The sequence below is a fragment of the Agelaius phoeniceus genome, chromosome 4 (genome assembly GCF_051311805.1).
Source record: "Agelaius phoeniceus isolate bAgePho1 chromosome 4, bAgePho1.hap1, whole genome shotgun sequence".
Taxonomy (NCBI): Eukaryota; Metazoa; Chordata; class Aves; order Passeriformes; family Icteridae; genus Agelaius; species Agelaius phoeniceus.
In genome coordinates, this window is record NC_135268.1 from 28,402,821 (window position 1) to 28,414,536 (window position 11,716).

General features: G+C 43.4%; 1 protein-coding gene across 2 annotated transcripts in view; it reads right to left on the reverse strand.

Moving 5' to 3' along the window:
* Nucleotides 1-11,058, reverse strand: part of NPNT (nephronectin) — a 49,501-nt gene extending 38,443 nt beyond the window's left edge. Inside the window, exons 1-3 of one of the 2 annotated variants that reach the window (XM_054633523.2) lie at nt 10,743-11,058; nt 9,310-9,410; nt 1,899-1,949 (exon numbers count right to left, since the gene is read on the reverse strand). In XM_054633523.2, coding sequence (XP_054489498.2) covers nt 1,899-1,949; nt 9,310-9,410; nt 10,743-10,813 — 223 coding nt within the window. In that variant the 5' untranslated portion in view covers nt 10,814-11,058. The remainder of the gene's footprint in view (nt 1-1,898; nt 1,950-9,309; nt 9,411-10,742) is intronic. The other variant, XM_077177168.1, reaches the window with a different exon arrangement.
* Nucleotides 11,059-11,716: the final 658 nt, after the last annotated feature.

Below are 11,716 nucleotides of genomic sequence, written 5' to 3' on the forward strand. Positions count from 1 at the left end.
GTACTTTATCACTCTTCCTGTGAAAACTTTCTCCTAATATCCAACCTATATTTCCCTTGGCACAGCTTAAGGCTGTGTCCTCTCATTCTGTCAGTGCTGCCTGGAGAAAGAGACCAACCCCCACCTGACTACAGCCACCTCTCAGGGAGTGCAGAGTGTGATAAGGTCACCCCTGAGTCTCCTTTTCTCCAGGCTAAACACCCTCAGCTCCCTCAGTCATTCCTCACAGGGTTTGTGCTCCAAGCCCCTCTCCAGCCTCGTTGCCTCCTCTGGACACGCTCCAGCATCCCAGTGTCATTCCCAAACTGAGGGGCCAGAACTGGACACAGCACTCAAGGTGTGGCCTCACCAGTGCCCAGTACAGGGGAAGAGTGACCTCCCTGCTCCTGCTGGCCACACCATCCCTGACACAGCCCAGGATGCCATTGGCCTCCTTGGCCACCTGGGCACTCTGCTGGCTCATGTTCAGCTGGCTGCCAACCAGCACCCCCAGGTCCCTTTCCTCCTGAGCACTGTCCAGCCACACCGTCCCCAGCCTGTAACATTGCAGGGGGTTATTGTGGCCAAAATGCAGAACTCAGCACTTGGACTTATTGAACTTCATCCCACTGGACTCTGCCCATCCATCCATCCAACCATTCCAGGTCTCTCTGCAGAGCCCTCCTACCTTCCAACAGATCCACACACACTCCCAGCTGAGTGTCAGCACCAAATTTACTAATGAAAGACTCAATCCCCACATCCATGCCATCAATAAAAATATTGAACAGAGCTGGCCCCAGCACAGACCCCTGAGGGACACCCCTGGTGACAGGCCACCAGCTGGATGCAGCACTGCTCACCACCACTCTCTGGGCCTGGCCATCCAGCCAGTTCTGAACCAGCAAAGAGTGCTCCTGTCCAAGCCAGGGGCTGCAGCTTTTCCAGGAATGTGCTGTGGGAGACAGTGCCAAAGGCCCTGCTGAAGTCCAAACAGACAACATCCACAGCCTTCCCTGCATCCACCAGGAGGGCCACCTGGTCATACGAGGAGACCAGGTTGGTCAAACACAACCCACCCCTCCTAAAGCCCTGCTGGCTGGGTCTGACACCCTGGCCATCCTGGAAGTGCTGTGTGATGACACTCAGTATAAATTGCTCCATAACCTTACTGGGCACTGAGTAAGGTTATGGAGCAATTTATACTGAGTAACCTTACCAGGTACTGAGTCTATGATTACCAGGATCCTCCTTCCCACCCTTTTTGTGAACTGGTCACATTGGCCAGCTTCCAGTCCTCTGGAACCTCCCCAGTGATCCAGGAACAAACAAGACACATCAGTTCCTAAGGAGCAGCAGACTAGAGCCCTGGGCACCAAAGTAAACTATGTGGATTTCATTTTGCCAGGTTCTACACTGCTGGAGACCAAGGGCTGTAAAGTTTCCATGTTCTGGGAAGGAGAACCTGTAGTGGAAGTGCAAAGCAGGCAGTGGGGGGCAATAAGTGCCTCAGCCATTCCAAAATAACCTCTCACTGCACATGATTCAATGCCATGAAAGCAAATTAGGCCTCCAAGGTCTGACGGCTTGTAAATGCATTGCTGGTAGTACAAACAATTTGCAGAAATGGAAAAATACTGCACAGAGCTTGAGGGTAAAATAAAGAAAATGAGTAAAAAGGGAAAAAGTGCCATATTTTAGAAAATAAGTATATCATTGTATAGGCATCTGGGATAAAATAGCCCTGTTAATTTCTTTCCCTCCTCATCTTCCCCAAATCAAATGCTTAAAAAACGAAAAACTACAAAAAGTTACCTTCTTGTCACATATTAAAATTTTCATGTAAACTTATGACTTCAAGGCCATAACTCCAAGTCATAAACTTGCCAAAATTATTTCAAGAAATATGTTCAGCTAACCTTTGGGCTGGCACCTTAGGCTGGCTATTCTCTGCCTTAAGACGTAGAATGCTGCAAAACAAATCCAAAAGAGAAATTCCAGCTTTTTTTTTTTTTTTCTCTGTAAGGAGGATGGACTTGGCTGTGGTTTTTATCAACTTGTTACATTCCTGGAGAATTACATACATTCAACATTCAGAGCTTTTCTGAAATAAAAAAAATTCTAGTACACATTTAAAAATGGAAATACCTTACATCAGTATCTCATTATGAGATTTAACAAACACATTCTGATACATAAGAGTAATTAAATATAATGATGTGATGCTATTCTTATTCAATCAACTAAGGAACCACACTTTGTCAAACTTCATACAGTAAGTAGTTGTAAAAATTCTCACGTTTCATGGTTCGGGTTCAACATGTCCATCAACAGAGCACAAATGCTTTTCTTAAAGACACAGTATCCTTTCATTTAAGTGTGAGTATATATTTTTAATTTAACACTGTCTTCACAGCTCAAACACAAAGGCCTAGCATCTGGATGCTAATTTCAGAGCAATTAAAATTACACCCATTTATATGTATCTGAACATCTGCAACCAATAAACATGTTGGCACACAAATTTACTGGTCATTTTTATAACATTTAAAAATGTAATGTCATCTAAATTAAAAGTAATACTTACTTTAAAAGAAACCTTTTCAGCTCTTGCTACCACATGAAACAAGATATGCTACAAAACTTAAATAAGATGAAAACACAGATATATGTCTCAGGCTATTTGGAATCAATTTATTTGCCATAAATTAATGTTAGCAGCATGGCTTGTTAGGCTACACAGCCTTGTGATAGCAGGCTGGGACTTGAGCAACAGCAGCTCTTTGTATTTTAAGTAGTGTGTGACCAACACTTCAGGATTTTCTATGATTGCAACTTATACTTGTTTAAATTGGTTTTAACTAGGAAGTCCCTTAGCCTTGGTTACAGTGAAAAGAAGCTCCTCAGGTTGTTGCTGGGCTTTCAGAGAAGATGCAATTATGAATGTACTACAGTTGCAATTGTCAAATTGATTACTGATGACATTTCCTTAGAAAAAAGCAGGCTGAAAAACTACTAATCTACATATGAAGTGCATGAGGAATGCAGTAGGGAAATGGAAAAGGATACTGTATCTTTAACACAGTCAAGTCATGCTTTAAAGGGCCTAAAGGATCTAAACTGGGAAAAAAAATTGAATAAAAATAGCAAAACCTCATTTTTATTCTTGAATAGCAGTGTAAAGCAGTATTGCAATTCTGTATAAAATGCCTTTTCTTTGAAAAGTACCAGGGATGCACAAAAATATCAGTCATTTTATAAGAAGCAGACATGCTTCATATCAGTATTTATTAAACACTGCTGACACAATGCATTAATTCAGATGGTGATCTTGCAACCCCAAATTCAGTAGCAAATTTCTTACTGACTTTAGGGATGTTTCTTTCAATGGATCAGCCTCCTAGAAACTCTTATTTTCACAGGTCATTACTGACAAAATCATGGTTTTATTTTGTGCATCTTGGACTATACAGAATTGCCATTTCCACTGAAAGCAATGTTACATGCAGGAAACAGAAATCCTAAGCTGCCCATGGCCTCTTCTCCCATTGATGTGTTGGATGAATTATATGGGTAAATCAGCTTCAACTTCATCTTTACCAATACAAAATCTCCTTCTAGGCATCAATGAGAGCACAGACACTGCTTCCTCCCCCTCCCACCACCTCACACCCCTGTAAGAGATTGCACAGAACAGGTACACAGCCTTTGAGCTCATCAGGACAGCAGCAGCACAGACACTGCAAGAGCCTTCCCAAGGGTTGTGAGAAGGCAGCAGCATGCACAGTTCCCAGCAAAGCAATCAGGTATGCCTGCATCTGCTATACATCAACTTGTACAAGCTCCTCTCTCTTGCAAGTGCTCTTTAGAACTTCCTGAAATCATATGCTTCCTACCAGGTTTGGCTAAATCTAAATGCCAGCCTGACATCCTTCAATTAACACCTTTTAGTGCTGCTAAGCTAAGGGGAGGTGTAAACTGATGATTTGACTTTATACATCCTTGACTGTTCTGTCCCTAGGCCTTTAAGCCAATTGTGGTGGAAAACTACTTTGTTGACCTACTCTGGGTTTGCTTCCCAGATAAAAAACACTCAAACCTCAGCATGAGGAGATAACCAGATAGAGTAACAAGCAATGGGCTCTCTGAAAGAGCACACTCATCTTCACCACCCCTTCTGGAGACAGACTGCATGGATTTTCTTACTGTTTAAGGAGAATTACACATAGAAATGGGTGAAGTCATCAAATATCACTGCTTACCAAACCCATGTTCAGTTAAATTTTATTTCTGTTAAGCATCTTCTGTTGGTCAAACTTTCTATCCATCAGACAAAATCTGCCGATTCCAACAGTCACACAGACTCAGGTCAGCAGAGAGTCTGACAGTAGATCTGTATTTGTTTATAGAAGCTGCAGATGTGGTCTTCTCTTCTGTATCTATTTTAACACAGCAAAAGGAACCATTTTTGCCATCATCTCCAGCAAAGGAGTTGTCCAAACTGTAATGCAGAATGAGAATTCAAGCCACTTCATATTGCTTTTCTTCTAAAAATCCTGAACTTTTTAAATCTATGTTAAAATGTTATCTCTTTCCAGTTTTTTTGTGTTAAACTGCAGCTAAAATTTTGAAACAATCTTCACATCTGTAGTGTACCTTGACTACATATAACTGGTGTACAAATCAACTACAGACACACAGCCAGGTTCAAAGCAGGTATATTTTGTTCATGAAAGACACACACAGAGGCAGAAATTATTTTTATAGCTTTTGAAAAAACTATAGAGATATTTGTAAGCCAGTTAAAAAAGAGGCAGAGAGACCATTAGTTTTAAGAACAGTTTTGAGAGAACCTAGATAGATGAGTGGCAAAAATACCCACAAGAAATTATTTTTTGCATTTCTGCAAGATGTGTGCAAGGACCTGTGTCCTGACTTGGTTTTCCCTGTGTCCTTTAAAATCCCTTGAATGGGCTCTGGGTTAGGACAACACATTCAGTACCACAGATGCTGTTGTCTTACAATGCAAAAGCATTTAGGAATTAAAAATGCACTATTGATACCTGCTTTCAGCAAAAATACTGTGTCACAGGAAGTCACCTCCCCTGCTCTGAGAAAAGGAATCCAGAAGCAACTCCTTCTACCCTCACTTTTATTCTGGGTTATAGCTCAGCTGTGTGCACAACAGTAAGACATAAAGCAAGAAAACAACTCCTCTATTTTTACACATATTTCATCAGGTACTTTATCAACATACCATCTTTCAGAGAGGTAGGCTTTTGTGTGATTATTCCCACTTACAGCTATTACTCCCACACCTACTAATTAAAGTGCGAGTAAATCCTGCAGGCTGGGCAACAACATGGGATTTTTGGACTAATTTCAAGTGGGATATTTAAGATCTAACTTTAGAGCATTGATGCAGTGAGTTCCTCAGTGTAAAAATTCAACCCTATCAATGACGAGGGCACTTCATGGGAGCACCAATAGTTGGTGTTTAAACATAATTTCTGTTGCTTACAAATTAGCCTTTCAATACACCAGGTTGAATTAATTAATCTTTTACATACCAAATCAAAATCTAAGAAAAGCTACTTAGTAATGTTAATGATGGAAGATATGCACAGTTCTAAATTGAAGCCACTAAACAAGCATGGATGGACTTTTAATTTACAAGGACTAAGAAATGCCAATGAATTTGAGTTACATTTGTTCAGACCCTTTGAAAACACGCCTATATTTTTATCAATCCCAAAATGCATTTAGCTGCCTAAACATGGATCTCAATTGGGTGTTCAAAACCCACAAGAAAGAAAAAAAAATCCAACCTGATTCAAAATTCTTGATTCTTTCAGTTTGAAGGACAATTTCTAAGCACATTTACTGGAATTTGAAAGGGCATTTGGGAAGGGAATTTCATGTCACTGCAGAGTGAATACTTTTACTGGCTGAGATGTTACAGCTGACACTGACAGGCTCTGGAAGGAAGCTTACAGACAGATCAGACCTACGTGCACAAGTCTTGATTGGTGTAAAGAGGAGAGAGGATGTAAAGAAAGAAGTGTAAATTAAAGGAGGGCCCTATTTCAACTTCTTCCTACATGTTTATAAGAGCAGAAGACAGCTGAGTTATTATGCTGAGTGACGTTGCTAAGCAGCACTAAGCATGATTATGCTCCACGTGCACTCCCTTGCCAGTCAAAGGGACATAAAAGGAATAACTTCACAAATCCAAGTTTAACTAACACAGTTCAGTTTCCATTTGCAACTCTTTGGATGGATTATGGATGGAAGATCAGGAGCATGGAGTCACCAAGGCTTAAGGCCTTAATGACACTCGTCAGCTGCACCACACTCCTGCTCTGCTAGAGCTGACATATCCAAGCTTAAGCATTTGTCACAACTAAACCACTACCTTAAATCACACTACTGGTTTAAATAAACACTTTTTTTTCTCAATAGCTGTGGGCAGAGGGCACGCCCACACCTGCTTGGTGGAGCAGCTCAGCTGGACAGCAGAAAACATATCCAGGTATATCAGTGACCACGTGCCCTTGGCTCATCACAGTTCAGAGGTCTCTGCAAACTGGGACCACCCTATCATGTATCTGTGTGCCTGCTCCACTCTGGCTCCAGCACATCTCTCCCCTTACATTTGTTGTCAGAAGGATAAATTTAGAGATAATTAGTGCTCGTGTGGTAAATTATGCATGAGTAAGCAGGTGAGAGTCCAAAGGTGCTGTAGCAGTTGCAGGCATACCAGAGATGGCTCAAGTTGGTTTGAAAAACAGCAGTTCCAACTCACTAATAAAGAGCTCAACATTATTGCCTAAATATTTGAAGCTTCTTTTTTGGACACATTTATGAATGTTGGGTCTCACTACTAATTTTTAAGCCTGACTCTATACTTGTTTTCCTTGTGCAAACAGAACTTCTACTAAAACACCAAAGAAAATGTACATCTAGTGAAGAAAGTCTGACATCTATTTATGCCACTCATTTTGGGGACAGGGCTAAGAGCTTTACCTTTGACCAGAGAGAAAGCAGAAGAAATTATCACGTACTCGAATTTTTGGAAAATTTTCAGTGATATTCCTTTGTACAGTAAAATACCCAAGTTTTCCTTTGAGGCCAGGAATGTTGCCTTCTGTGCCAGGTTATCCTACATACTGGGTGCCACATTCCCAAGGTGGAGAGTTGACTACAGATTTTCTATTTGGCTGCAAGCACTAGAGAGATTCATTTAGTGTAATCTCCTGCTTTGTGATATGTCTGGAATTTTCACCACCCGCAACTGGGGCAGATTTTCATGTTTTATTTTGCCAATAGTTTGTCTCCCATTTAGAACAGAGAAGGAGCTGCTGATGGTTTCAGTAATATTTTCACCTAAATATATGAGACCCTTCTGACCCTGCAATTCAAAAATTATCAGTATGTAAAGGGAAAAAAGGGGGAAAATGCTTTTTGACACCTAAGTGATAATTGTATTCTTTTGAAAGTCTGGTCCCAATTACTGGAGATGATCCCAGAAAATACCTATCTACATGTCTTCTAAATGTGCATGGAGACAAATTTGTGGATAATGGACTAAAATGCAGTGGAAGGAGGTGACAATTCACCTACCTTTAGCCTTAAGGAAAAGAAAAAAGCATTTATAGTATCTGGAAAAGCCAGCATTAAAAATTAACTTACTGACAGAATTCAAAGAACAACAAATAAATTCTACATTCTGTGTATTATTACTTTTGTCTCATTTCCAATTTTTAATTATGAATCTTTCGATAGTATAAATTTATGCAACTTCTGTCTCCCAATATCATAAAAACGCAAACACAAATCAGATTTGGTAATGATGAGAAACTGACTTTCACCTAGACATGAACTGTAATTTATGGTCACAATATGGAAGACAACTTGTCTAAGAAAAGTGACACAGTAGTCTGGACTATTTTGGTTTTTGTTTGGTGTTTTTTTTTAAACAAAGCAGTTATTTATATTTTCAAGTTGAGCCTTCATAGCCTCAAACATTTAAACACACAATGATTTTCAAATAAAACTGCATCACAAAAGGTGGACATAGATCCTATTGCCTCTGGAGTAACCTCAATCAACCCACCAAATATTCTTCTTCCATCTTCATAAAATTCATACCAAGAAAAGGACTACTTGTTACTAATTAGAATCCTAAAAATCAAAATTATTCTTTGTATGGCCTGAGAGGTATCAGCCTGAGATCTCTGCATCAAAGAAACAGTATTAGGGATGTTGTATTCCAGAAGTACTTTCCATAGTTTTTTACCAGTCATCTTATACATCTATTAAACCTTATGGGCTTCTAACATACTTAGGAAGAGAGAAACCAGTCTTGCTGCTTACAGATTTGAACAAAACCTTTGCTGAGAGTTGCATTTCCAATGCATTTCCTATCTTTTGCCAAATATTTGCCCTGCAGACTAGGAATTTACAGCATTTAACACCTGTTTTATTTTGAAAATGGCTTGACAGAAAATTAGCTCATCCACATATGTTTGTGTCTAAATAAAAAAAAATAAAATTAAAAAAGCTAAGGACCAGTGTTTATAGGCTTGCTCCTCCAAAAACTTCAGTATGTCCCTCATGTATGAGTGCTAAACATGAGTAAGCATCCCCAGTATCAAAGGTTGTAATTTTAACAAGCTGAGGTCTCTAAGTCACTCCTAACAATTTTAATTTTTACACAGTACTAGCTGCCTCCACAGAATTCCTACTGAAGATGTAGTTTATGATGAAGACTTATCTAGTGGTTTATCCTGCAGTCATATCAAAGAGTCTAGATAGATGTGAGAATCTCAGAGATGTGTCTTTTCACGTGTGACCCAGTAAAAGGATGCTGTCAGGCAGATTTATTCCCTTAGTTTAGGTTTACTGAAAGAATACTTGAGCTTAATACTTAATTGGAACATTTCCATCAATGTTCTAAGTGAAATATCAGTAATTTTGGTTTCCTTCTTGGATGCAAATATTATCACCCTGCAGTGCCTGTAACACGACACAGCGTAGTTACAGCAGGTTATAAGATCAGAGTACAAAACGAAGCAGAAACCAAAAAGAAATTTCCAAATTCTCATTGCCCTAACTCCACTTTACCTTATTTGACTGCAATCATTTTTAGCACTGTTAAAAACAGACAGAATTTTAACATGACAGCATCCTTCTAAGTCAGGCAGGTGCACACGTGCAAAAGCCTAGCCCTGCATGGTAAGGATGTGTGTGAACATGTGAAAGACATGACTAGGTGTGTACAAGCCTTCTCTACAAGTGACTAGAAGCCCCAGCAGCAGTGATACTCACGTTGGCACTGTCCCCAGGCCACCCGGGCCCAGCCCCAGCAGCAGTCAATTCTGCTTCCAAAGCGACACAGTCCTGCAGACGAGACCATTTGTCTGGGCCACCTGTACAAGACAGTTCCACAAAGTCTGGTAAAACATTGTAAAAGTTCAAACCATCAAACATTTTAAAAGCTCAAATCATCCTAGAGTAAAAAAAAAAAAAAAAAAATTAATTTACCAACCAACCAACAAACCCCAAAGGACAAAGAACAGCAAAAACCTCTCCTGCAGAGATATATAATTTTTTTTTACTTTTTTTGAAGAGAGTAACTGCTCTCTGCTGACCCTGGGATATTTCTATCATTAATACTTTGTTCACTTCAAAAAATGCAGACGACAATAGGTGAAGGGGGAAATGATAGTTCGGATAACTGAGCAAAGCCTGAAAAAGCTGACATGCTTTGCAGTATGCTCACTGCTGCCACTCCCAGGCTGGCACTGAACAGAAATTCAGAAGTCTGAAACGGAACCTATAGTATGGAATAAAGGCCACCATAAAGTTTAGGCTTTGTTTTCGTTCACAATATATGGCAAATTTACTCACTGAAACATTAAAGGAAAAAAAAAAAGAAAAAGAAAAGCTTCTTGGACTGTTAAACAGAAATTAAATATAGAAGGAGCACTGTAGTCTTCCTTTGTTCCAAGGAAAAGATACCACGGCCTCAAGCAGTTATAAACTATTGACACGAATCAGTAATGTCTTTAAAGGACAGGCTGAAATCCCGTGAGCGCTGCGTTTGAACAGATGCGATTAAAAACAAAAAGAATCCCTGGGGAGGGCGGGGGTCGCGCTGGCCGCTTGTCCCGCAGGGCGCAGTGCCCGCTCCCTGCAGCGCTGCCGGTCGCGACACTTGACACGACAGAACGCGACAGGACGGGGCACACGCGCCCCGAGCTTCGTGTCAGAACTTGAGCCGCGATCTCCGCCGCCGTATGCTGGGAGTGCCTCCGGGCGTCAATAAGCTAATTTTGTCTCTACAGCACGCGATGCGCTTTGTTTTTAATTCTTGCGGGACGCGGCCCCGCCAGAGCAATGAACTTATCTTATACCCAAGCCCGTGTTCGGGCTGCCGAGCAACGCGCGGCGCCGGGCAGGGCGGGCGGCTCGGGGCCGGCAGGTCCGTGCGGGAGCCCCGGGAGCGGCACCGGCGGCCCCGCGCCTCCACCTGCGGCCCGCCCGGCCCGCACCGGGGAGCGCCTCACGCGTCCCGCCGAGGGCTGCGCCTCGCCGGGAGCCAGCCCCGGGGGCCGGTGCCAGGCGGGAGCTCCGGGGCCACCGCAGCGCCCCGCGTCGAAAAGGGGAGAGCCCGGGCTAGCTCCGATCTCCCCGAGGGAACGCCGAGTTCGCCCTGCCCGGCCGGTTCCGGCCGCCGCCCCCGCTCTCCCCGCGCCTACCTTCTGTCAAATTCCCCGGCCGCCCCCAGCGAGAGGCAGGACGCCAGGAGCAGCCGCAGGGAGAGCTCCATGGCCGGCGGGGCCCCGGGCGGGCGGCGGTGGCCGAGGCGCTCCCGCTGCCGGGCGGGCGGGGGTCCGGCTGCCGCCCAGGCCGGCCGCGCTGCCACAGCTCCGGGACGGCGGCGAGCTCGGAGCCCTCCCTTTCCCTCTCCCGGTCCCTGCCCGCCCGCCTGGCTGCCAGGCGGAGGAGGCGCAGCGCGGGGAGCGGCAGCGCCGCCCGACCCCGGCAGAGGCGCCCGCGGCCCGCCCGGGGCCGCCTCCCCTGCCAGGGGCACCTGGCGAGCGTGGGACACCTGGGGCGGCAGAGAGCGGCAACGAGCCCCAGCTGCTGCCGACAGCGAGGCACGAACCGCGGTCTGGGGGCACTGAGAAGGGTGGGCTTCCTTGTCATGAGCTTTTGTATCTCGAACTTCCTGAAGGAAGATGGTTACGCCCTCCTCTCGGCAAAGCTCCCGTCTAAAGGCAAGAAGGTTATGATTTGGCCTTCTTTTACCAACAAAACCTTCCCAACAACAAAACTTCTTTTAAACACTTACAAGGTGGATGTGGTTTCTTCTGTCTCAAACACTCCTATTAATAGCTCTCAGGTGTGACATCAGGTGTCCAGCCCTTGTCCAGAAGAACAAGTGACAAGTTTAAACACTAACCACACAGCATGCAATGTGCTTGCACTGCTACTGACAGCAATGACTGCATCTGTACTCACCACTAACATGTTAAAATACAGCCCTTATTTTTGTTTGGTTTCTATGAACTACGGCTTTGGGACTTACCAAAGGACACTTCTAATAGCAGCCTGTCACCAGTTTAGGGTCAGAGTTGTTCTGAGATCTCTCTGATTACAGACAGCTGGGGTCAAGCACTGGGTCTGGGTTGCAGCGTTTGTTTAAATTGTGCCCACATCAAGGCTAAAG